This window comes from Tachyglossus aculeatus, chromosome 3 (assembly GCF_015852505.1).
Source record: "Tachyglossus aculeatus isolate mTacAcu1 chromosome 3, mTacAcu1.pri, whole genome shotgun sequence".
In the NCBI taxonomy this organism is placed as follows: Eukaryota; Metazoa; Chordata; class Mammalia; order Monotremata; family Tachyglossidae; genus Tachyglossus; species Tachyglossus aculeatus.
Window position 1 is genome coordinate 17,176,522 of NC_052068.1, and position 26,693 is coordinate 17,203,214.

The 26,693-nt window shown below is 44.4% G+C and overlaps 1 protein-coding gene across 1 annotated transcript in view; it reads left to right on the plus strand.

The window, feature by feature from the left end:
- Nucleotides 1–26,693, plus strand: part of FRMPD2 (FERM and PDZ domain containing 2) — a 145,877-nt gene that overhangs the window by 40,833 nt on the left and 78,351 nt on the right. The window contains exons 8-11 of the mRNA XM_038744340.1: nucleotides 9,355–9,496; nucleotides 16,421–16,492; nucleotides 24,270–24,444; nucleotides 26,054–26,204. Coding sequence (XP_038600268.1) covers nucleotides 9,355–9,496; nucleotides 16,421–16,492; nucleotides 24,270–24,444; nucleotides 26,054–26,204 — 540 coding nt within the window. The remainder of the gene's footprint in view (nucleotides 1–9,354; nucleotides 9,497–16,420; nucleotides 16,493–24,269; nucleotides 24,445–26,053; nucleotides 26,205–26,693) is intronic.

A 26,693-nucleotide genomic window follows, 5' to 3' on the forward strand; every position in this document is an offset into this window, starting at 1 on the left:
ATTAGAACCCATGTCCTTCTGACTTAGTATGACAAACACTGGGGTAGATATAATCAGGTTGGACACATTCTCTGCCCCAAATGGGGAAGCACAGTCAGAGGGAGGGAGAATCAATCAATCAATCATATTTATTGAGCGCTTACTGTGTACAGAGCACTGTACTAAGCGCTTGGGAAGTACAAATTGCCAAACAGAACAGGGATTTAATCTCTATTTTACATCTGAGGAAACCTAATTCGGTTTTCTAGTCTGTCAAATCACATTGTGTTATTTACCCTGAAATCTCTTTCCTCTCCCCACTCCGTTTGGATTAACTCCTTGGCCTGTATGAAATGAGTGAGGGAATAATGTGGTTTTGTCGGGTGAATTCATCTGGACAATCAGATGGCTTGAGACTGGCTCTTCAGCAGCTCATTTGGGCCAAGAACCTTCCAATCCAAGAGAGAGACTTTCCTGGCTGAGAAGGAGAATGGGAAGAGTGGGGAAAGATTCAGGCAAAGTATCCAGCTCCCCTTACAGTTGAACTTGAGAAGAGCAAAGTGTTTTGGGAAGGCCCAACTTAGAAGGGAAGCAATAGAAGAAGCCAGCTCAGGCTGGGTCACCAGGGGAGCATCAGTGGTTGAAGTAATAACAGTAATGATGGCATTTGTTAAGCACTTACTATGTGCAAAACACTGTTCTAAGCACTCATCCTCTTCTGCTCAGGATGGAAGCAGCACCTGCTTAAAAGGGACACAATGGGAGGGGAACACAGTGGCCCTAAAATAAGGGAGAGGAGTCTAAATGCTCTAAATGTGGGAGTTGGGCCGGACTCGGAGGTCATTCATTCATTCATTCATTCAATTGTATTTATTGAGCGCTTACTGTGTGCAGAGCACTGTACTAAGCACTTGGGACTGAGCCCCTTCCTTCCTCTCCCCCTCGTCCCCCTCTCCATCCCCACATCTTACCTCCTTCCCTTCCCCACAGCACCTGTATATATGTATATATGTTTGTACATATTTATTACTCTATTTATTTATTTTACTTATACATATCTATTCTATTTATTTTATTTTTAGTATGCTTGGTTTTGTTCTCTGTCTCCCCCTTTTAGACTGTGAGCCCACTGTTGGGTAGGGACTACCTCTATATGTTGCCAACTTGTACTTCCCAAGCGCTTAGTACAGTGCTCTGCACACAGTAAGCGCTCAATAAATACGATTGATTGATTGATTGGGAAGTCCAAGTTGGCAACATATAGAGACGGTCCCTATCCAACAGTGGGCTTATACTTTGTGCCTGCCATAATGGATGTAGCATCTCATATGCCCTCATGAGCCACGGTGAAGCACCAGGGCTCAGAGGAGAGAGCACGGGCTTGGGAGTCAGAGGTCATGGGTTCTAATCCTAGCCCGGCCACTTGTCAGCTGTGTGACTTTGGGCAAGTCACTTAACTTCTCTGTGCCTCAGTTCCCTCATCTAGAAAATGGGGATGAAGACTGTGAGCCCCATGTGGGACAACCTGATTACCTTGTATCCTCCCAGTGCTTAGAACAGTGCTTGGCACATAGTAAACACTTAACAAATGCCATTATTATTATTATTATTATTATTCTTGTTACTATAATTATTATGTCAGGGTGACCTCTCCAGGGATGGCCAAAGGCCTAAACTTGCCCATTGATTTTGGGGAGTGAACCAATCAATGAACCAACCAACCAACCAATCAATCTATGGTATATACTGACTTCTAGACTGTGAGCCCACTGTTGGGTAGGGACCGTCTCTATATGTTGCCAACTTGTACTTCCCAAGCACTTAGTACAGTGCTATGCACACAGTAAGCACTCAATAAATATGATTGAATGAATGAATGAATACTGAGCCCTTACTATGCACTAAGCATTTGGAGGAGTGTAACACAACAGAATTAATAGTAACAAAAATGTTGGTATTTGTTAAGCGCTTACTATGTGCCAAACACTGTTCTAAGCCCTGGGGTAGATACAAGGTAATCAGGTTGTCCCACGTGGGGCTCACAGTCTTCATCCCCATTTTACAGATGAGGGAGTTGAGCCACAGAGAAGTGAAGTGACTTGCCCAGGGTCACACAGCAGACAAGCAGTGGAGCTGGGATTAGAACCTATGATCTCTGACTCCCAAGCCTGGTCTCTTTTCACAGAGCCACGATGCTTCTCAGCAGACACATTCCCTGCACTTAATGAGTTTACAGTCTAGACTGGGAGACAGACTTTAATATTGATAAATAACTTATAAAGTATAATTTAAAGATATGACCCTAAATGTTGTGGGGTTGGGGATGGGGTGAATGTAAAATGTCCAAAGTTCAGAGATCCAAGAGTACAGATGAAGCAGGAGGGAGAGAGAGAGCTGGGGAAAAAAAGAGGTTGAGCTGAGGAAGGTCTCTCGGAGGGGATGTGACCTTAACAATCCTTTGAACTTGGGAAAGAAGGATGGTCTGGCGTATATGGAGGTGGGGGGTGTTCCAGGCCAGGGGAGGATATGGGAAATGGTCGGTGGTGAGACAGACGAGATCACAGTACAGTGAGTAGGTTGGCTCTAGAGGTGTGAAGTGTAGTAGGCACTCAATAAATAATAATAATAATAATGGTATTTATTAAGCGCTTACTATGTGCAGGGCACTGTTCTAAGCGCTGGGGAGGATACAAGGTGATCAGGTTGTCCCACGGGGGGCTCACAGTCTTCATCCCCATTTTACAGATGAGGGAACTGAGGCCCAGAGAAGTGAAGTGACTTGCCCAAAGTCACACAGCTGACAAGTGGTGGAGCTGGGATTTGAACCCATGACCTCTGACTCCAAAGCCCGGGCTCTTTCCACTGAGCCACGCTGCTTCTCATAAAAGTGACGTAGGATGGGATGAGCTGATTGCTTCAGAGCTGGTGGTATGGAGTTTCTGTTTCATGCGGAGGGGCCTGGGCAGTCAAACTGCCTTTAACTTCTACTCCCTCCCTCACTGTCTTATTCTCCAATAATGATAATAATTGTGGTATTTTAAGCACTTATTATGAGCCATACGGCTTAGTACGGTGCTCTGCACACAGTAAGCGGTCAATAAATACGATTGAATGAATGAATTAGAATCCAAGTCCCCTGACTCTGAGGTCTGGGTTTTTCCCATGGGGCCTGCTGCTCTGGCAATCTCCAGATGCAGTTGCAATTCTGAAATGTGGGAAGCCTGGGAAGAAAATGGAACAAAGCAAATCTGGAGCTTCAATTTCCCATTGTCATCAATGGTATTTATCTAACATTTACTCTGTGCAGAGCACTGGACTGTATGCTTGGCAGAGTACAGTACAACTGAGTCAGTAGACAAGTTCCTTGCCCATGACAAGGTTGAAGTCTAGAGAGTAGCATATAATAATAATAATAAATAATAATAACAGTATTTGTTAAACACTTGTCCCACTTGGGGCTCACAGTCTTAATCCCTATTTTACAGATGAGGTAACTGAGGCAGAGTGAAGTAAAATGACTTGCCCAAGATCACAGCAGGAAGTGACAGAGTTGGAATTCGAACCCAAGATCTTCCAACTCCCAGGCCTGTGTTCTATCCACTACACAATGCTGCATCTCCTAATTACAGTTTTTTTTAAGCTCTCACTATATCATCATCATCATCAATCGTATTTATTGAGCACTTACTGTGTGCAGAGCACTGTACTAAGCGCTTGGGAAGTACAAGCTGGCAACATATAGAGACAGTCCCTACCCACTGGCCTCACAGTCTAGAAGGGGGAGAAAGAGAACAAAACCAAACATACTAACAAAATAAAATAAATAGAATAGATAGGTACAAGTAAAATAAATAGAGTAATAAATATGTACAAACATATATACATGTATACAGGTGCTGTGGGGAAGGGAAGGAGGTAAAGCACTGTTCTAAACACGGGGGTAGGTAGAAGATAATCAGGTTGTCCCACGTGGGGCTTACAGTCTTAATCCCCATTTTACAGATGAGGTAGCTGAGAAATAGAGAAGTTGTCACTTGCCCAAGGTCACGCAGCAGACAAGTGGCGGAGCTGGGATTAGAACCCATGTCCTCTGATTCTCATGCCCATGTTCTTGCCACTATGCCATGCTGCTTCTTAGGTTCATTCATTCATTCATTCAATCGTATTTATTGAGCGCTTACTGTGTGCAGAGCACTGTACTAAGCGCTTGGGAAGTACAAGTCGGCAACATATAGAGACGGTCCCTACCCAACAGTGGGCTCACAGGCTAGAAGACAGTGGTAGTTTTAGGTAATCTTAGGTAATCTTGCTTAGGTTCCCTCAGTCTTTGGGTGCCATTCTGCAATGCCTACCTCAGCCTTCTCGCTTGCCCCTGAGAATCTGAAACTTGCCATCATAATAAGTAGCACATAAAAAGTTGTGCAGTTTCCTCTTGATGGTGTTTAATAACAATAACTAAGGGACCTAAGTGCTCAAAAAACTAAGCCAATTCATCAGAGAAGCAGAATTCATCATTAGAGAAGCAGCTTGGCTCAGTGGAAAGAGCGTCGGCTTTGGAGTCAGTGGTCATGAGTTCAAATCCCGGCTCCATCAGCTGTGTGGCTTTGGGCAAGTCACTTCACCTCTCTGTGCCTCAGTTCCCTCATTTGTAAAATGGGGATTAAGACTGTGCCCCCCAGGGGACAACCTGATCACCTTGTAACCTCCCCGGCGCTTAGAACAGTGCTTTGCACCTAGTAAGCACTTAATAAATGCTATCATTATTATTATTATTATTATTATCAGTCTTAGGAAGGGCAAACTGGTCAAACAATATGTTCATTCATTCATTCAATCGTATTCATTGAGCGCTTACTGGGTGCAGAGCACTGTACTAAGCACTTGGGAAGTCCAAGTCTGCAACATATAGAGACGGTCCCTACCCAACAGTGGGCTCACAGTCTGGAAGGGGGAGACAGACAACAAAACAAAACATATAAACCAAATAAAATAAATAGAATAAATATGTACAAGTAAAATTAGTAAATATGTAGAAACATATATACATACGTACAGGTGCTGTGGGGAGGGGAAGGAGGTAAGGCAGGGGGGAGGGAGGGGGAGGGATGTTGGCCCCTACCCCTTTACCTCTTCAATATTGGACCAGAAGAGCAGCTTCTAATAGTCACATCTGCTTTATCTGTCCACCCTTTACTTAGAGAAGCAGTGTGGCTCAGTGGAAAGAGCCCGGGCTTTGGAGTCAGGGGTCATGGGTTTAAAAAAATTTCTAGACTGTGAGCCCACCGTTGGGTAGGGACCGTCTCTATATGTTGCCAACTTGCTTCCCAAGCACTTAGTACAGTGCTCTGCATACAGTAAGCGCTCATAAATACTACTGAATGAATGAAATCCCAGCTTCACCAATTGTCAGCTGTGTGACTTTGGGCAGCTCACTTAACTTCTCTGTACCTCAGTTACCTCATCTGCAAAATGGGGATTAAGACTGTGAGCCCCCCGTGGGACAACCTGATCCCCTTGTAACCTCCCCAGCACTTAGAACAGTGCTTTGCACATAGTAAGTGCTTAATAAATGCTATTATTATTATTATTATTATTATTATTATTATTATTATTATCAGTTTTAGGAGGGGCAAACTGGTCAAACAATATGTTGGCCCCTACCCCTTTACCTCTTCAATATTAGACCAGAAGAGCAGCTTCTAATAGTCACATCTGCTTTATCTGTCCAACCTTTACTTAGAGAAGCAGTGGAAAGAGCCCGGGCTTTGGAGTCAGGGGTCATGGGTTTAAAAAAATTTCTAGACTGTGAGCCCACCGTTGGGTAGGGACCGTCTCTATATGTTGCCAACTTACTTCCCAAGCGCTTAGTACAGTGCTCTGCTCACAGTAAGCGCTCAATAAATACGATTGAATGAATGAAATCCCAGCTCCACCAATTGTCAGCTGTGTGACTGTGGGCAGCTCACTTAACTTCTCTGTGCCTCAGTGACCTCACCTGCAAAGTGGGGATTAAGACTGTGAGCCCCCCGTGGGACAACCTGATCACCTTGTAACCTCCCCAGCACTTAGAACAGTGCTTTGCACATAGTAAGCATTTAATAAATGCTATTATTATTATCTGAATCAAAGCTCCTTCAGTTACTAGCAGGCAAGGGGCTACCTAGGAAAATTTGGCATGGATCCTGATTATATTTTCAAATCAAATGGGATTTGAAGATTAAGTATGTTGAGTGACAACAAAATATAGGGGCTATAGAGTGTAAAATTAGTACAATTCCCCTCCATTTTAATCACTCAAATCCATCCATCAATCAATCAGTGGTATTTATTTAGTGTTTTACTGTATGCAGAGCATTATAATAATAATGTTGGTATTTGTTAAGGGTTTACTATGTGCCAAACACTATTCTAAGCCCTGGGGTAGATGCAAGATGATCAGGTTGTCCCACGTGGGGCTCGCAGTCTTAATCCCCATTTTACAGATGAGGGAACTGAGGCGCAGAGAAGTGAAGCGACTTGCCCAAGGTCACACAGCTGACAAGTGGCAGAGGCGGGATTAGAACCCATGAACTACAACTTCCAAGGCTGTGCGAAATGCAATACAACAGAGTTGGTCGAGATGATCCTGCCCACAAGAAGCTTAAGGTCTAGAGGCATAGTGGAGACTGTGAGCCCACGATTGGGTAGGGACTGTCTCTATATGTTGACAATTTGTACTTCCCAAGCGCTTAGTACAGTGCTCTGCACACAGTAAGTGCTCAATAAATGTGATTGATTGATTGATTGGAGAGAGCATGGGCCCCGGGAGTAAGAAAGTCATGGGCTGTAATCTCGGCTCTACCCCTTGTCTGCTGTGTGGCCTCGGGTAAGTCATTACAATTCTCTGGGCCTCAGTTCCCTCATCTGTAAAATGGGGATTGAGACCGTCGGCCCCACCTGGGACAGGGACTGATTTGCTCGTATCCACCTCAGGGCTTAGTACAGTCCCCTCTAGACTGTAAGCTCGCTGTGGGCAGGGAATGTGTCTGTTGATTGTTATATTGTACTCTCCCGAGTACTTAGTATGGTGCCCTGCACACAGTAGGCGCTCAGTAAAAGCAACTGAAAGAATGAATGGCACACAGCGCTTAACAAATGCCACAATCATCACTGTTATTGTTGAGAAGCAGCGTGGCTCAGTGGAAAGAGCCCGGGTTTTGGAGTCAGTGGTCGTGGGTTCAAATCCCGCCTCTGCCAATTGTCAGCTGTGTGACCTTGGGCAAGTCGCTTCACTCCTCTGGGCCTCAGTTTCCTCATCTGTAAAATGGGGGTTGACTGTGAGCCCCCCCGTGGGACAACCTGATCACCCTGTAACTTCTCCAGCTCTTAGAACAGTGCTTTGCACATAGTAAGCACTTAATAAATGCCAGCATTATTATTATTATTATTATTATTATTATTATTATTAGCTTATGAAGAAATCCTTGGTGTGGAACATTCTTCAATCTTATTTCTGCCTTTTCCACTTTCTCAATCATTCAATAGTATTTATTGAACACTTTTTGTGTGCAGAGCACAGCACGAAGCGCTTGGTGCAAGCAGCGTGGCTCAGTGGAAAGGGCACGGGCTTGGGAGTCTGAGGTCGTGGGTTCGAATCCCGCTCTGCCCCTTGTCAGCTGTGTGAATTTGGGCAAGTCACTTAACTTCTCTGTGCCTCTGTTACCTCATCTGGAAAATGGAGATTAAGACTGTGAGTCCCATGTGGGACAACCTGATTACCTTGTATTTCCTCCAGCGCTGAGAACAGTGCTTGGCACAGATTAAGTGCTTAACAAATACCAAAATTATTATCATTATTATTATTGGCAGAATACAATATAAGAATTTCACCCTCCCCAGCCTCCTCCGCCACATCTAAATGGGACCTCCTAGATTGTGAGCCTGTTGTGAGCAGGGATTATCTCTGTTGCAGAATTGTACTTTCCAAGTGTTTAGTACAGTGCTCTGCACACAGTAAGCACTCAATAAATACGATTGAATGAATGAAAGTTCCTTATCTTTCCTGGAAAGAATTGGCCTTAATCCTGGTACTCAACAAGCTCCTTACGACCACCTTCCCTCCTCCTATGGGCTGATACCTCTCCATGGATATAAGGTTATGATCCCAAACACCCAAGTTCCCCTGGGGCTTTCAATCTGAAATCAATCAATCAATCATATTTATTGAGTGCTTACTGTGTGCAGAGCACTGTACTAAGCACTTGGGAAGTACAAGTTGGCAATATATAGAGACAGTCCCTACCCAACAGTGGGCTCACAGTCTAAAAGGGGGAGACAGAGAACAAAACCAAACATTCTAACAAAATAAAATAAATAGAATAGATATGTACAAGTAAAATAAATAAATAAATAACTAGAGTAATAAATATGTACAAACATATATACATATAAACAGGTGCTGTGGGGAAGGGAAGGAGGTAAGATGGGGGGGATGGAGAGGGGGACGAGGGGGAGAGGAAGGAAGGGGCTCAGTCTGGGAAGGCCTCCTGGAGGAGGTGAGCTCTCAGTAGGGCCAGTGTCCCATGGTTACCAGGATTTGGAGGGGGTTGCATTTCAGAACTTGTATCTCTCAATAATCTCTTCTCTGCAAATTCAGTGGCTTTCTAACTGCAACAATGCCTTGCTGTGGAGAAGCAGCATGGCATAGTGGATGGAGCACGGGCGTGGGAGCCTTGTGGTCATGGGTTCTAACGTCGTCTCAGCCACTAGCCTGCTGTGTGGCCCTGGGCAAGTCGTTTCACTTTCTGTGCCTGTTTATCTGTAACACGAATTAATTAATTCAATTATATTTATTGAGTGCTTACTCTGTGCAGAACCCAGAGTGAGCCCTCTCCTTCCTCTCCCCACTTCCCCCTCCCCATTCCCCCAGCCTTACCTCCTTCCCCTCCCCAAAGCACCTGTATATATGTTGGTACATATTTATTACTCTATTTTACTTGTACATATTTATTCTATTTATTTTATTTTGTTAATATGTTTTGTTTTGTTGTCTGTCTCCCCCTTCTAGACTGTGAACCCATTGTTGGGTAGGGACTGTCTCTATACGTTGCCAACTTGGACTTCCCAAGGGCTTAGTACAGTGCTCTGCACACAGTAAGCGCTCAATAAATATGATTGAATGAATGAACACTGTATTAAGCGCTTGGAAAGTACAATACAGCAATAAAGAGAGACTTTCCCTGCCCACGGGGATTGAGACTGTGAGCCCCATGTGGGACAGGGACTGTGTCCAACCCAATTTGCTTGGGTCCACCCCAGTGCTTAGAACAGTGCCTGGCACACAGTAAGGACCATATTTTGTTTTTTTTTTTTAAAATTGTTATCCTTTATTAGCAGGTCAGCCAGCATGGCTATGGATGAGCTCTCCATGGGAGTTCGAGACAATTGGCTCAGTTCAGAATCCACATTCTCTGTCTCGGCCAAAAGCTCCTCCTCAGTGAACACTTCCCAGAGGTGCCTGTTCCAGAGGAAAGAAAAGGTGATGACAAAAAATAGTGGAAGGGTTCCTTGGGATATTATATTTTTTTCTTCCCTCTACCCTCAGCCCCACAGAACTTAGATGCATAGCTTTAATTTATTGTAATATCTGTCTCCCTCCCTAGATGTAAGATCCTTGTGGGCAGGGAACATATTTACTGATGCTGTTTTCTTTTATCTCCAAGAGCTTTGTACAGTGTTCTGCACAAAATGTGTTCAAAAAATACAATTAATTGATTGAATCCTCATTTTATATATGTTAACCAATCAGTAGTATTTATTGGGCACCTACTCGGGAGAGTATGAAATAACCTGGACCTCAAGCATCTGACAATATTGTGGGGAGACAGACAGGATGTAATTCTGGTTAGGGGAGAAAATAGCATGGGCAAAGATCTGTGGATGAGAGAATAAGTATTTATTGGTAGAGACTTTAAGGGGCTATGTACAGAACTATCCAAGGTGAATATAAACGCATAAGTGCCAGCAGGGAAAGCGGTGAGTAAGAGATAATTCAGCTGGACAGAGATGTGGGGAGCCTTCTTAATCCCTTAGTATTTGGCAAATACCTGTTCAATAAATTGATCAAGCAGTTGTATTTGAGTGCTTTCTGTGTGCAGAGCACTGTACTAATCACTTGAGAGAGTACAATGTAATGTAATGTAATGTTTCTCCCCACTCTAGATTGTGAAGCCCGTTGTTGGGTAGGGACCATATCTATATGTTGCCAACTTGTACTTCCCAAGCGCTTAGTACAGTGCTCTGCACACAGTAAGCACTCAATAAATATGACTGACTGACTGAATGAATGAATAACAGTCACATTCCCTGCCCACAGTGAGTCTACAGTCTGGTGGGGGAGACAAACATTAATATGAGTAAATAAATTCTCCCTCCTCCTTAGACTGTGAGCCCCATGTGGGAAAGGGACTGTGTCTGACTTGATTAACTTGTTTCTACCCCGGCACTTAATAAGAGCTTGAAACATAGTAAGTGCTTAAAAATGTAAGCGCTCAATAAATACAATTGAATGAATACAATAGGAGCTCTCTATTTACCAGATAAGATAGACGTAAAAATAAATCTGGGAAACAGTGGGCCCTACAGGAAAAATCATGGGTCTGAGACTCAAAGGACCTGGGTTCTATTCATGGTCCATTTAAATAACCATACCATTTAAAAAAAAATCAGAAGTATTACAGAGGGGGAAGCCACTAAGTATAAATATGTGTACATTGAGTGGCTTTTATACATAATAATAATAATAAAGATGATGGTTTTTGTTAAGCACTTACTATGTGCCAAGCACTGTTCTAAGCACTGGAGTAGATACAAGGTAATCAGGTTGTCCCACGTGGGGCTCACAGTCTTCATCCCCATTTTGCAGATGAGGGAACTGAGGCACATAGAAGTTAAGTGACCTGCCCAAAGTCACACAGATGACAGTGGTAGAGGAGGCGTTAGAACCCACGACCTCTGACTCCTAAGCCTGGGCTCTTTCCGCTAAACCACACTGCTTCATTCATTCATTCAATCGTATTTATTGAGCGCTTACTGTGTGCAGAGCACTGTACTAAGCGCTTGGGAAGTACAAGTTGGCAACATAGAGAGACGGTCCCTACCCAACAGCAGGCTCACAGTCTAGAAGGGGGAGACAGAGAACAAAACCAAACTTATTAACAAAATAAAATGAATAGAATAAATATGTACAAATAAAATAGAGTACTAAATACGTACAAACATATATACATATATACAGGTGCTGTGGAGAGGTGAAGGAGGTAAGTTGGGGAGGAGGGGGAGAGGAAGGAGGGGGCTCAGTCTGGGAAGGCCTAAGTGAAGCCTAAGTGGGAAGGCTTCCCTATACATCCTTTCAGACAATAATAATAATAATAATAATGATGGCATTTGTTAAGCGCTTACTATGTGCAGAGCACTGTTCTAAGCGCTGGGGAGGTTACAAGGTGATCAGGTTGTCCCACGTGGGGCTCACAGTCTTAATTCCCGTTTTACAGATGAGGGAACTGAGGCTCAGAGAAGTTAAGTGACTCGCCCAAGGTCACACAGCAGACATGTAGGTGGTCACCACTCCAGCAGTGGGTGACTGGGCAACTGGGAATTTGGCTGGCTAACTGCACGACCAGAAAGTCCTCGCGCAAACCAGGGCAAAGATAGCAGATTGAAAGCTGTAGGGGCGTATCGCGCCTGAACCCACGGAAGAGACGCAGTTCCAGCCAAGGTATAAATAGTGTTGCTATTTGCATTCCACACCACATTCCCTCTGCGCAGGCAGCACTTTAGAGAAACAAATCCTCCAACCAGCAGTGAGCAGGAGAAAGACATCAGTTTCCTCCACCGTGAAAAGAGATGGAGGGACTTGCCTAGCATTGCACAACTGGTTGATGCCCGAGCAAGGAGAGCCCAACTCCAACCCCTCTACTCAGACCATTTGATCGTAGATTTCAGCGTGGCTCAGTGGAAAGAGCACGGGCTCTGGAGTCAGAGGTCACGGGTTCAAATCCCGGCTCCGCCAATTGCCAGCTGGGTGACTCTGGGCAAGTCACTTAACTTCTCTGGGTCTCAGTTACCTCATCTGGAAAATCAATCAATCAATCAATCGTATTTATTGAGCGCTTACTATGTGCAGAGCACTGTACTAAGCGCTTGGGAAGTACAAATTGGCAACACATAGAGACAGTCCCTACCCAACAGTGGGCTCACAGTCTAAAAGGGGGAGACAGAGAACAGAACCAAACATACCAACAAAATAAAATAAATAGGATAGAAATGTACAAGTAAAATAAATAAATAAATAAATGAGTAATAAATATGTACAACCATATAAACATATATACAGGTGCTGTGGGGAAGGGAAGGAGGTAAGATGGGGGGATGGAGAGGGGGACGAGGGGGAGAGGAAGGAAGGGGCTCAGTCTGGGAAGGCCTCCTGGAGGAGGTGAGCTCTCAGCAGGGCCTTGAAGGGAGGAAGAGAGCTAGCTTGGCGGAGGGGCAGAGGGAGGGCATTCCAGGCCCGGAATGAAGATGGGGATGAAGACTGTGAGCCCCCCCGTGGGACAACCCGATCACCTTGTAACCTCCCCAGCGCTTAGAACAGTGCTTTGCACATAGTAAGCGCTTAATAAATGCCATCATCATCATCATCATTCTGTTATGCTAGAGAAGCAAAATGGCCTAGTGGATAGACGATGGGCCTGGGAAATCAAAGTACCTGGGTTCTAATCCCAACTCCGCCACTAGCCTGCCGTGTGACCTTGGGCAAGTTATTTTAATTCTCTGTGCCTCAGTTTCCTCATCCATAAAATGGGGATTAAGACTGTGAGCCCTGTGAGGGACAGGAAATGTGCCCAACATGATTATCTCGTATCTGCCCCAGGGTTTAGAACGGTGCCTGGAACACAGTAAGTGCTTAGAGAAGCAGCGTGGCTTAGTGGAAAGAGCATAAGCTTGGGAATCAGAAGACATGGGTTCTAATCCCGGCTCCGCCACTTGTCTGCTGTGTGACCTTGGGCAAATCACTTCACTTCTCTGGGCCTCAGTTCCCTCATCTGTCAAATTCATTCATTCAATCGTATTTATTGAGCGCTTACTGTGTGCAGAGCACCATACTAAGCTCTTGGAATGGAGACTGTGAGCCCCACATGGGACAACCTGATTGCCTTATATCTACCCCAGTGCTTGGCACATAGAAAGCACTTAACAAATACCACTATTATTGTTATTAACAAATAGCACAATTATTATTATTATCATTCCAGCCTGTCAGTGTGCAGGTTACACATTAAATTCTCAATAAATACGATCGAATGAATAATCAATAATTTATGACAAACTGGGAAAATAGTTCAGTTTGAATAGTTGTCCCTCCAGGTTCAGCTGTGCGCTGAGTGCCAAGGTTAGGATTGTTCCCAGCCTGCCAAAGCGATTCAATCTTCTTCCTGGCTCGTCTTTCCATTCCCTACGGCTGCAGAGAGGACACTTTTCTCATCATCCAGATGGCAAGGAGGATCACGAGAGAGGAGGGGGTAGGGTGACGGAGGAGGGGATTGAGTTACCGGGTTAAGTCTCATGATTCATCCATAGGTTTCTGGGACTTTCAGTGAGATTCTGGTGTCATCATCATCATCAATTGTATTTATTGAGCACTTACTATGTGCAGAGCACTGTACTAAGCACTTGGGAAGTACAAATTGGCAGCATATAGAGACAGTCCCTACCCAACAGTGGGCTCACAGTCTAAAAGGGGGAGACAGAGAACAAAACCAAACATACTAACAAAATAAAATAAATACAATAGATATGTACAAGTAAAATAAATAAATAAATAAGTAGAGTAATAAATATATACAAACATACATATATACAGGTGCTGTGGGGAAGGGAAGGAGGTAAGATGGGGGGGATGGAGAGGGGGGCGAGGGGGAGAGGAAGGAAGGGAGAGGTGTCACAAGAGAAGGAGCGTGGCCTGGTGGAAAGAGCGCAGATTTGGGTTCTAATCCCGGCTTTGCCTCTTGTCTGCTGTGTGACCTTGGGCAAGTCACTTCGCCTGTCTGTGCCACTTCCCTCATCTGTGAAAGAGGAATTAAGACTGTGAGCTGCATGCATACAGTGCTTGGCACTTGAACAAATACCATCATTATTATTATGTAGGGACTGCTCCCAACCTGATTATCTTGTATCTACCACAGAGCTTAGTACAGTACTTGGCACGTAGTAAGTGTTAACAAATACCATTATTATTATTATTATTATTACATTGCTGCCTTCTATGTGTCCTCCAGTGACTAGGGTGGCCTCCCAACCCTCCCAGATCACAGGAATAATAATGATAATTGTAGTATTTTGTGTTATTATTATTAATAATAATTGTGGCATCTGTTAAGCACTCACTATGTGCTATTATTAATAATAATCATTTTGGTATTCATTAAGCTCTTACTACGTGCCAGGCACTGTACGAAGCACTGGGGTGGATATAAGCAAACCGGGTTGGACCCAGTCCCTGTCCCACATGGGGCTCAGTCTTAATCCCCTTAATAGATGAGGTAACTGAGGCGTAGAGAAGTAAAGTGACTTTCCCAAGTTCACACAGCGGGCAAGTGGCAGAGTCGGGATTAGAACCCATGACCTTCTTACTCCCAGGCCCGTGCTTTATCCACAGGCAGAATGGTGAGTCTCCATTCTTGCTCTTAAGATCCCAGGTGGACACCAGGTAGAGGAGACTCCAGGGCCTATGTGCCAACTCCACTTTGGGGTCTCTGCCGTCTAGACTGTAAGCTTGCTGTGGTCAGGTGTGTACTTCCCAAGCGCTTAGTACAGTGCTCTGCACACAGTAAGCGCTCAATAAATACGACTGAGTGAATGAATGTCCCCTAACTCAGTTATAGTTTACGCTCCAGAGCACTTAATAGAATTCTCTGTATACAGTAAGCGCTCAACAAGCGCTTCATAAAGCGCTCTACACACAGTAAGCGCTCAATAAATACGATTGAATGAATAAATAGCACTGATTGATTCCAGTTTCTCAAGCTTCAGTCAAAAGCTTGGGAGCACCGGTGGTTCAGTGGAAAAATTCTCGCCTCCCACGTGGGAGACCTGGGTTGGATTCCCGGTCAGTGCATTGTTCTTTGGGAAGCACCATGGCCTAGTCGAAAAAGCACAGGCCTGGGAGTTAGAGGATCCGTGTTCTAATCTTGGCTCCGCCACTTGGCTCCTGTGTGACCTTGGGCAAGTCACTTAACTTCTCTGGGCCTCAGTACCCTCATCTGTGAAATGGGGATTAAGTCTGTGAGATAGAGAACGGCCCTGTGCCACGTGGGGCTCACAGTCTTGATCTCCTGGAGAGTATTGTTCTCTGTCTCCCCCTTTTAGACTGTGAGCCCAATGCTGGGTAGGGACTGTCTCTATATGTTGCCAATTTGTACTTCCCAAGCACTTAGTACAGTGCTCTGCACGTAGTAAGCGCTCAATAAATATGATTGATGATGATGATGATGGCCACAACAAGCTTACAGTCTAGATGGCAGAGACCGCAAAGTGGAGGTAGTTCTGGAGTCTCCTCTAACCTAGGGCTGCCTGGGATCATAAGAGTAAGACGGGAGAAGCAGCGTGGCTCAGTGGAACGAGCACGGGCTTTGGAGTCAGAGGTCATGGGTTCAAATCCCGGCTCCGCCAATTGTCAGCTGTGTGACTTTGGGCAAGTCAATAATAATGTTGGCATTAGTTAAGCACTTACTATGTGCAAAGCACTGTTCTAAGCGCTGGGGGGGTTACAAAGTGATCAGGTTGTCCCATGTGGGGTTCGCAGTCTTAATCCCCCTTTTACAGATGAGGGAACTGAGGCTCAGAGAAGTTAAGTGACTTGCCCAAGGTCACACAGCAGAGTTGTGGCAGAGTCGGGATTCGAACCCATGACCTCTGACTCCAAAGCCCGTGCTCTTTCCACTGAGCCACTTAACTTCTCTGGGCCTCAGTTACCTCATCTGTAAAATGGGGATTAAGACTGTGAGCCCCCTGTGGGACAACCTGATCACTCTGTAACCTCTCCAGAGCTTAGAACAGTGCTTAGAACAGTGCTTTGTACATAGTAAGCGCTTAATAAATGCCATTAAAAAAAAACAAAAACAGGCCAGGTAGGGTAGAGACTGGGTCCAACCTGATTATCTTGAATCTAGTAAAGGGCCTGATACATAGTAAACACTATCCTGAGCTGAAAATGTCTGTTTATTGTTATAGTGTAGTCTCCCAAGTGCTTAGAAGAATGTTTTGCACACAGTAAGTGCTCAGTAAATACAATTGTCTATAAAAAAAAACCAGACCAAAACCCATTGGTGGTTGTGTGAAAGCTAGTTCAATTGTTTTTAATTGTGAGTAATATTTTCAATAAACTGGAATTATTTTCTCCTAGTTTGCGAGGCCTGAATTTATCCTGTTGTCTGGAGAGCCACCGGTGACCTTACATCTGCCCGGATCCATTGTGGTGACTATTGACTTGAATTTTGGCTCTTTGGCTGGAACGGGAGGGGGCTCTACCAAAAGCGGTGAACTGCTGTTCTCATATTATATTCCATATATTTATTATACAAAAATAAATTCAAGAGATGCTGTTGTGATGGTAGGGACTGCCTGGCTCAGTAGAAAGAGCATGGGCTTTGGAGTTAGAGGTCATGGGTTCGAATCTTGGCTCTGCCACATGTCTGCTGTGTGACTGAGAGTCAGAGGATCTGGGTTATAATCCTAACTCAGCCATTGGGAAGCAGCGTGGCTCAGTGGAAAGAGCCCGGACTTTGGAGTCAGACGTCATGGGTTCAAATCCCGGCTCCTCCAGTTGTCAGCTGTGTAACTTTGGACAAGTCACTTCACTTCTCTGTGCCTCAGTTCCCTCATCTGTAAAATGGGGATTAAGATTGTGAGCCCCACGTGGGACAACCTGATCACCTTGTATCCCCCCAGCACTTAGAACAGTGCTTTGCACCTAGTAAGCGCTTAACAAATACCATCATTATTATCATTATTATTATTACTGTGTGACTCTTTGAGTCACTTAACTTCTCTGTGTGTCATTCATTCATTCACTCAATCATATTTATTGAGTGCTTACTGTGTGCAGAGCACTGTACTAAGTGCTTGGGAAGTACCAGTTGGCAACATATAGAGATGGTTACTACCCAACAGCGGGCTCACAGTCTAGATGGGGGAGACAGACTACAAAACAAAACATATTAACAAGATAAAAGAAGCGCTTAGTACAGTGCTCTGCACATAGTAAGCGCTCAATAAATACGATTGATTGATAAAAGAAATAGAATAAATATGTACAAATAAAATAAATAAATAAATAAATAGAGTAATAAATATGTACAAACATATATACATATATACAGGTGCTGTGGGGAGGGGAAGGAGGTAAGGTGGGGGGGGGATGGGGCGGGGGGAGGAGGGGGAGAGGAAGGAGGGGGGCTCAGTCTGGGAAGGCCTCCTGGAGGAGGTGAGCTCTCAGTAGGGCTTTGAAGGGAGGAAGAGAGCTAGTTTGGCGGATGGGCAGAGGGAGGCCATTCCAGGCCAGGGGGAGGACGTAGGCCGGGGGTTGACGGCGGGACAGGCGAGAACGAGGCCCAGTGAGGAGGTTATCGGCGGAGAAGCGGAGGGTGCGGGCTGGGCTGGAGAAGGAGAGAAGGGAGGTGAGGTAGGAGGGGGCGAGGGGATGGACAGCCTTGAAGCCCAGGGTGAGGAGTTTCTGCCTGATGCGTAGGTTGACTGGTAGCCACTGGAGATTTTTGAGAAGGGAAGTGACATGCCCGGAGTGTGTCTGCACAAAGACGATCCAGGCAGTGGCGTGAAGTATGGATTGAAGTGGGGAGAGACACGAGGATGGGAGATAGGAGAGGAGGCTGATGCAGTAATCCAGTCGGGATAGGATGAGTTCCTTCATCTGCAGACTCTGCAAAATGGGGATGCAATACCTGTTCCCCCTCCTGCTTGGTCTATGAGCCCCCAGTGGAACCTGATTATATTGTATCGACCCCAGTACTTAGTACAGAAGCAGAAGCAGCGTGGCTTAGTGGCTTAGTGGAAAGAGCCCGGGCTTTGGAGTCAGAGGTCATGGGTTAAAATCTCAGCTCCGCCAGTTGTCAGCTGTGCGACCTTGGGCAAGTCATTTAACTTCTCTGGGCCTCAGTTACCTCATCTGTAAAATGGGGATCAGAGAAGCAGCGTGGCTCAGTGGAAAGAGTACGGGCTGTGGAGTCAGAGGTCATGGGTTCGAATCCCGGCTCCACCACAAGTCTGCTGTGTGACCTTGGGCAAGTCACTTAACTTCTCTGAGCCTCAGTTACCTCCTCTGTAAAAATGGGGATTAAGACTGTGAGCCCCACATGGGACAACTTGATCACATTGTATCCCCCCCCCAGCGCTTAGAACAGTGCTTTTCACATAGTAAGAGCTTAGCAAATGCCATTATTATTATTATTATTATTGTTACAGTGCTTGGCACATAAGTGCTTAACAAATACCAAAATTATTTTTTTAATTATTATTATTCAAACAATCACATATATACAGTGGGAACAGGGGGAAAAATAGGATATTTTGTAGCTTCATATTCTTAAATCCCAAACTGTCAGATCTACATTGCCTTTCTCCCTTTCAATCAGAGCAGCTTTACCATTATAGGGTCGGAGAACTGATTTCAAGAAGGTTGGCTTTGTTCTCTCCAGGACCACAGGATGTCTGCGTAATTGACTTTGTCTAGTGGAAAGAGCACAGGCTTGGGAGTCGGGAAATCTGGTTTCTAGTCCCGTCCCCTCCTCTTATCTGCCTTGTGACCTTGGGCAAGTCACTTAACTTCTCTTTAACCTCAGTTTTCTCATCTGTAAAATGGGGGTGAAATACCCATTCTCCACCTAATGTGGGATGGGGATTGTGTCTGATCTGCATGTATTAATGATGGCATTTGTTTAGCGCTTACTGTGTGCAAAGCACGGTTCCAAGTGCTGGGAAAGATACACGGTGATCAGGTTGTCTCACATGGGGCTCACAGTCTTAATCCCCATTTTGCAGATGAGGTAACTGAGGCACAGAGAAATGAAGTGACTTGCCCAAGGTCACACAGCTGACAATTGGCGGAGCTGGGATTTGAACTCATGACCAAAGTATCCACCCTGGCACTTAATCCAGTCCTCGCCACAAAATCAGAGTTTAACAAATACCACTTTCTACCCAGTTCTGAAGGGGGTCCATCTGCCAACCTCTACAGAAGCATTTCCTCACTGAATCCTTGACCTTTTCTCTCTGTTCTATTACCGGGCTCTGCTGGTTGCCTGAACCTGACAGTGATAATGTTATATTGTACTCTTCCAAGCATTTAGTACAGTGTTTTGTGCTCAATAAATAATAATAATGATGATGATGATGGCATTTATTAAGCGCTTACTATGTGCAAAGCACTGTTCTAAGTGCTGTGGAGGTTACAAGGTGATCAGCTTGTCCCACGAGGGGGCTCACAGTCTTAATCCCCATTTTACAGATGAGGTAACTGAGACACAGAGAAGCTAAATGACTTGCCCAAAGTCGCACAGCTGACAATTGGTGGAGCTGGGATTTGAACCCATGACCTCTGACTCCAAAGCCCGGCCTCTTTCCACTGAGCCACGCTGCTTCTCTTCAATGCAATTGAAATGTTCACTAGTAGCGTTCAAACTTGCTTTCTGTTTTCTATGTGCCAAGCGCTGGGAATAGATACGATATGGGCAGTTCAGATCCAGTCCCTGTCCTGCATGGGCTCACAGTCTAAGGGGGAAGGAGAACCAGTAATCAGATAATCAGATCATAAACAGCCCAATTTCGCTCAGTGCTCACATTCTATATCTTTGAGTAGCCCATAGATCAGTGGATGGAGTGTACAGAATTCTTATTCTATGCAGGGCACTGTATTAAGAGCTTGAAAGCATGGAGGAAGTAGACATGATCCCTGCCCCCAACGAGTTTATAGTCGAACAAGGGAGAGAGACATTAAAACACATTTCAGGAGTAGAAGCAGTGGAGTATAAAAAAAATTTGTAAAAACAAAAGAACAGACTGGTGTAGGAGCACGGGAGGATGCGGTGAGTACACAAGTGCTTAGCTGGAAGGACTCAAGTGCATAGGTGATGCACTAGGGAGGGAAATAGTGTGGAGAGATGATTCATTCATTTATTCATTCATTCAATTGTATTTATTGAGTGCTTACTGGAGAAGCAGCATGGCTCAGTGGAAAGAGCCTGGACTTTGGAGTCAGAGGTCACGGGTTCAAATCCCAGCTCTGCCAATTGTCAGCTGTGTGACAAGTGTGGGCAAGTCACTTCACTTCTCTGGGCCTCAGTTACCTCATCTGTAAAATGAGGATGAAGACTGTGAGCCCCCCGTGGGACAACCTGATCACGTTGTAACCTCCCCAGCGCTTAGAACAGTGCTTTGCACATAGTAAGCGCTTAATAAATGCCATTATTATTATTATTATTGTTACTGTGTTCAAAGTATTGTACTAAGTGCTTTGGAGAGGACAATGTAACAACAGACACATTCCTGCCAACAATGAGCTCACAGTCTAGAGGGGGAGACACATTAATATAAATATATTTATATTAAGCTACAGATATATACATATGACAGATTAGTCAGGGATGTTTTCCTGGATGAGATGTGATTTTAGTAGGGCAGGAATGAATTCATTCATTTATTCAATCGTATTTATTGGCCGCTTACTGCGTGCAAAGCTCTGTACTACGCACTTGGGAGAGTACTATATAACAATAAGCAGACACATTCCCTGCCCACAATGAGCTTACAGTCTGAATCCAATCTCCATATGGTTCTGGCATTACCTGCACATTTCATTTGATGGATGGGAAGATTTCTGGAATTCTTCTCTCCCAGTAACCTGAAGTTTCTTCCGTGTAGTGGCATTTAGGGAAGGCAGGGGACTTTTCCAGGTCACTTGGGGATCATTTAATAGTAACAATGATGACAACATTAATTAAAGACTTCGTTTGTGCCAAGTGCTGGGATAGATACAAATGATCACAACAGACACACTCTCTGTCCCATACAGGGCTCACATCCAGAAGGAATAGGGGAGAACATGTAAATGTACCCCAGATTATAGAGGAGGGAACTGAGGCCCAGAGAGGTTAATTGACCTTCCCAAGGTCACACAGCAGCTATAGAACCAGGAACAGGATTCCTAGAACCATGTTTTTTCCACATCATCATCAATCGTATTTATTGAGCGCTTACTATGTGCAGAGCATGGCATGCTGCCTTTTGAGCATCTCTTTTGCATGCCTGCATCACTTTCCCCTGGGAGCCGGGTGGCCTAGTGGAGGAGAAGCACGGACTAGTGGAAAGAGCATAGGCCTGAGAGTCAGAGGAACTGGGTTCTAATCCTGACTTGGTCACTTACTTGCTGTGTGACCTTGGGTACAATCATTACCTCATCTGTAAAATTCATTCATTCAATCGTATTTATTGAGCGCTTACTCTGTGCAGAGCACTGTACTAAGCTCTTGGGATGTACAAGTCGGCAACATATAGAGACGGTCCCCAACCAACAACAGGCTCACAGTCTAGAAGGAGGAGACTGATAAAATAAAACTTTGAGGAATCAATATTTATTCACCCTTCTACTTGTAGTGTGAGCCCTTTCATTCATTCATACAATCAATCATATTTATTGAGCGCTTACTGTGTGCAGAGCACTGTACTAAGCACTTGGGAAGTACAAGTTGGCAACATATAGAGACGGTCCCTACCCAACAGCAGGCTCACAGTCTAGAAAGGGGAGACAGAGAACAAAACAAAACATATTAATAAAATAAATAGAATAAATATGTACAAATAAAATAAATAAATAAATCGAGTAATAAATACGTACAAACATAAATACATATATACAGGTGCTGTGGGGAGGGGAAGGAGGTAAGGCAGGGGGATGAGGAGGGGGAGAGGAAGGAGGGGGCTCAGTCTGTGAGGGACTGTGTTTTACCTAATTATCTTGTATCTACCCCAGTGCTTAGAACAGTGCTTGGCACATAATAAGCACTTAAGTGTTATTAATATTATTATTAATAACCAATTTAGATGTGGTAAAGCCCCTCTAACAAAACAGAAGATGCAGCTTGCAGCCTAGATGCAGATGCAGCTTGGCCTAGGGGACAGGGACTGTGTCTTACCTAATTATCTTGTATCTACCCCAGTGCTTAGAAGAGTGCTTGGCACATAATAAACACTTAAATGTTATTAATATTAATTTAGATGTGGTAAAACCCCTCTAACAAAACAGAAGATGCAGCTTGCAGCCTAGATGCAGCTGCAGATGCAGCTTGGCCTAGGGGAAAAAACGTGGGCCTAGGAGTCCAAGGGCCAGGCTTCTAATTCTGACTGCCATTTGCCTGCAGTGTGACCACCTCTGTGCCTCTGTTTACTCATCCGTAAAATGGGTTTCAATATTGTTATCGAAAGTAGGGTGCAAAATAAGTTAACCGGCGTTAATCGGCTGCAGGGTTCGAGAACCCAAGGTGGTGACGCAGATAGGAAAAATGGCTGGGAGACTGAGTTCAGATAGAGCAGTAAAGGAGGAAGGTGACTACTTGCCCGTTCACCTCCGGAGAGAGGTACGAGTGACAAGCAGCCCCGAATTCCGTTCCCACTGTCCTTTTATTGAGTTACAGTAACGCGGGAGTGAGCGATGGGGAACTTCAGGGAACCAATGAAGACAGACAGGATGGCTGTGAATTTTCACTGGTCTCTGTTATCTCAGCCTTGCACAGACAAGAGTTACTTGTTATAGGCTCTGCAACCTTGCTGTACACATGGGATTTACTTGTTATCGGCCCTATGACCTTGCATAGACAAGGATTACTTGTTACTGGCCTTGAAGACATTCTGTTCTGGAGCCTTGCATAAAATACAAAAAGGAGTTGTTCTCGTCCTGCACAAAGTGGAGGGTTACCGTCGGTATGCACAAGATGGAATCAGTCATGCCAAGTCCGCTGGCGGACAACAAATATCCATTCTCTCTCCCTACCTGAGAAGCAGTGTGGCTCAGTGGAAAGAGCCCGGGCTTTGGAGTCAGAGGTCATGAGTTCAAATCCCAGCTCCACCGTCAGCTGTGTGACTTTGGGCAAGTCACTTAACTTCTCTGGGCCTCAGTTACCTCTTCTGTAAAATGGGGATTAAGACTGTGAGCCCCCCGTGGGACAACCTGTTTACCTTGTAACCTCCCCAGCGCTTAGAACAGTGCTTTGCACATAGTAAGTGCTTAATAAATGCCATCGTTATTATTATTATTATTACCTAGGCTGTGAGCCTTATGAGGGATAGAGACTGTACTCTACCTGACTATCTTGTAGCTACTCTAGCACTTAGTCTAGCAGTTGGCATGTAGTAAGAGCTTAACAAATACCACAATTATTAAAACTGATGAACTGGTTTTGAGGACTTTCATATACACTATGGCTTTGGGTAGTGGGTTGCCAAGGTAATGAAAAGCTTCATTATTTGGGGTTTGGGTTACAAAGGAGTTCATCATAAAGGGGTCCTTTTTCTTTTGACACATTCTTTCATTTAATCGTTTTTGAGTGCTTACTATGTGCAGAGCACTGTACTAAGCATTTGGGAGAGTACAATAGAACAATAAACAGACACATTCCCTGCCCACAGTGAGCTTACACTCTAGAGGGGCATACTGACATATAAAGAAATTACAGATATGTACTTAAGTGCTGTGGGCTGGGAGGGGGGATGAATTGACTTGTTACCTCAGTCGCTCAGTGAGGCGAACCTTTTCATCTGTTTCTGGAAAACAGTGTAAGGAAAAGTCACTGGAGAGAGAAACTCAAGGAAATCAGGAAATTCCAGGACAGAAATACAATAACTGGGACGGAACTGGGCTGCACTAGGCCATTTCCAGATTCTAATTAATCTCCTTATCTCAGCCTTGGCTGTGCACTGGTTTGGGACATGCTTCTTCATACTGGGAGAATTTTGGCTGGGTTGGGACCCTTCATTACCCTCATCTCAAAAGGGTACACTGCAGTTTCATGATGAGTAGTATTACATTGACTGTCAGTACTGACAGAGAAGTGAAAAAGTCATGAAGGGAGATGTTATACTGAGGATTTTAATGTGGATTTCTACAGAGGAAAGGATATAATTTGAACTGCTCCACAAAACAATTCAGAACATGTACCATTCGCTAATTGCTTTTATTCTGTTTTCAGACAAAAAAGGAGAAATCTCACCTGTCTCAAAGAGACCTTTATGTAGTTCTGCTGAATGGACAGTGCTTAGAGATGAAATGTGACAACAAGTCTAAAGCAAAAGATATCTTTGATGCAGTTATAGCCTATATAAATCTGGTTGAACCCTTCTACTTTGGTTTAGCTTACATGAAAGGTAAGTGTTCCCTAAACACATATGTCTCTTTTTGTAACAGGCAGGTAATCATAATAATGATAATAATATAATACTAAGCACTGGGATAGACATCAGTTAGTCAGGTTGGACAAAATCCCTGTCCCGCATGGGAGTCACGGTCTCAGTAGGAAGGAGAACAGAGTAATATAATAATATTATTATTACCTCCTTCCCCTCCCCACAGCACCTGTATATATGTATATATGTTTGTACATATTACTCCATTTATTTTACTTGTACACATTTATTCTATTTCATTTGGTTTATATGTTTTGTTTTGTTCTCTGTCTCCCCCTTCTAGACCGTGAGCCCGCTGTTGGGTAGGGACCGTACTTATATGTTGCAAACTTGAACTTCCCAAGTGCTTAGTACAGTGCTCTGCACACAGTAAGCACTCAGTAAATGCGATTGAATGAATGAATGAATGAAATGGATTGTAAATTTAGAAAACAATGGGTGTTCTCTCAAGAAGAGGACTGCTTGCATTTCCAGGCTTAACTGGATTTCTTTTTAGTCAGTCAATCCTATTTGAGTTCTTACTATATTCAGAGCACTGTACTAAGCACATAGGAGAGTACAATGCAATAATGAACTGACACATTCCCTGCCCATAACAAGCTTTCAGTCTAGAGAGAGAGAGACAGACATTAATATGAATGAATAAATTACAGATATGTACATAATTGCTTTGGGGCAGGGAAGGAGGATGAATAAAGGGAGCCAGGTAGGGAGATATAGCAGGGAGTTGAAGAAAAGGAAAAGAGGGCTTAATCAGGGAAGAACTATTTGAGCAGATGTGCCTTCAAATAAGCTTTTGATGGAGAGGGAGAACAATTGTCTCGGCTACAATAGTAATAACAATAATAATGACATTTGTTAAGTGCTTACTATGTGCCAGGCACTGTACTAAGCGCTGGGGTGGATACAAGCAAATCGGGTTGGACCCAGGCCCTGTCCCACGTGGGGCTCACAGTCCCAATCCCCATTTTACAAATGGGATAACTGAGGTGCTGAGAAGTGAAGTGACTTGCCCAAGGTCACCCAGCAGACAAAGGAAGCAGCATGGCCTATTTGGCAAGATCACAGGCTTGGGAGTCAGAGGATGTGAGTTCTAATCCCAGCTCCGCCACTTGTCTGCTGTGTGACCTTGGGCAAGTCACTTAACTTCTCTGTGCCTCAGTTACCACATCTGTAAAATGGGAGGTTAAAACAGTGAGCCCCATGTGGGACAACCTGATTACCTTGTTCCTACTCCAGTGCTTAGAACAATGCTTGGCACATAGTATGTGCCTAACAAATACCATAGTTATTATTAAGTGGCAGATTCGAGATTAGAATCCATGACCTTCTGACTGTGCTCTATTCCAGGCCCTTCAGCAACATAATCATGTTCTAAAAACATGCCTTAACAGGACAATGGTACTTTCATAAGAACCGAAGCAATGTCGGGGATAGCAGGGGCAGAGCTTCATTGACGTTGTTTCTCCCTCTTGCCATTATGTGGCCTCGGGCATGGGCACCCTTTGGCAAAGTCTTATTTTCTGATCACTGTTTCCTTTCCCCCAAACAAATGGTCTTCCCAATTTAGGAAATGAGTTCTTCTTTTTGGATGATGAGACTAAGCTATACAAAGTGGCGCCAGATGGCTGGAATAACCAAACCAAAAAGAAATCTTCCATCATTAACTTCACACTCTTTCTGAGGATAAAATTCTATGTCAACCACTTTAACACCATCCAGTAAGTGTTATGGTTTTTATTTTGATGGCACTTATTAAGCACTTACTATGTGCAAAGCACTGTTCTAAGCGGTGGGGAGGTTACAAGGTGATCAGGTTGTCCCTCGGGGGGGCTCTCAGTCTTAATCCCCATTTTACAGATGAGGTAACTGAGGCACAGAGAAGTTGAGTGACTTGCCCAAAGTCACACAGCTGACAATTGGCTCAGTCGGGATTTGAACCCATGACCTCTGTCTCCAAAGCCCTTGCACTTTCCACTAAGCCACACTGTTATCTTGTTCTCCAATCCCAGGGGTGTAAACATTAAACTCTATCCCCGAAACCTTTCTTTTCCTGATTGCCCATCCACCTCTGCATCAAAGAGAAACTTCTTACTCTCGGCTTTAAGGCAGTCAATCACTTTGCCCCCTCCTACCTTGCCTCACTATTTTGCTACTTCAATCCAGCCTGCATAATTTGCTCCTCTCATGCCAACCTACTCACCATACTC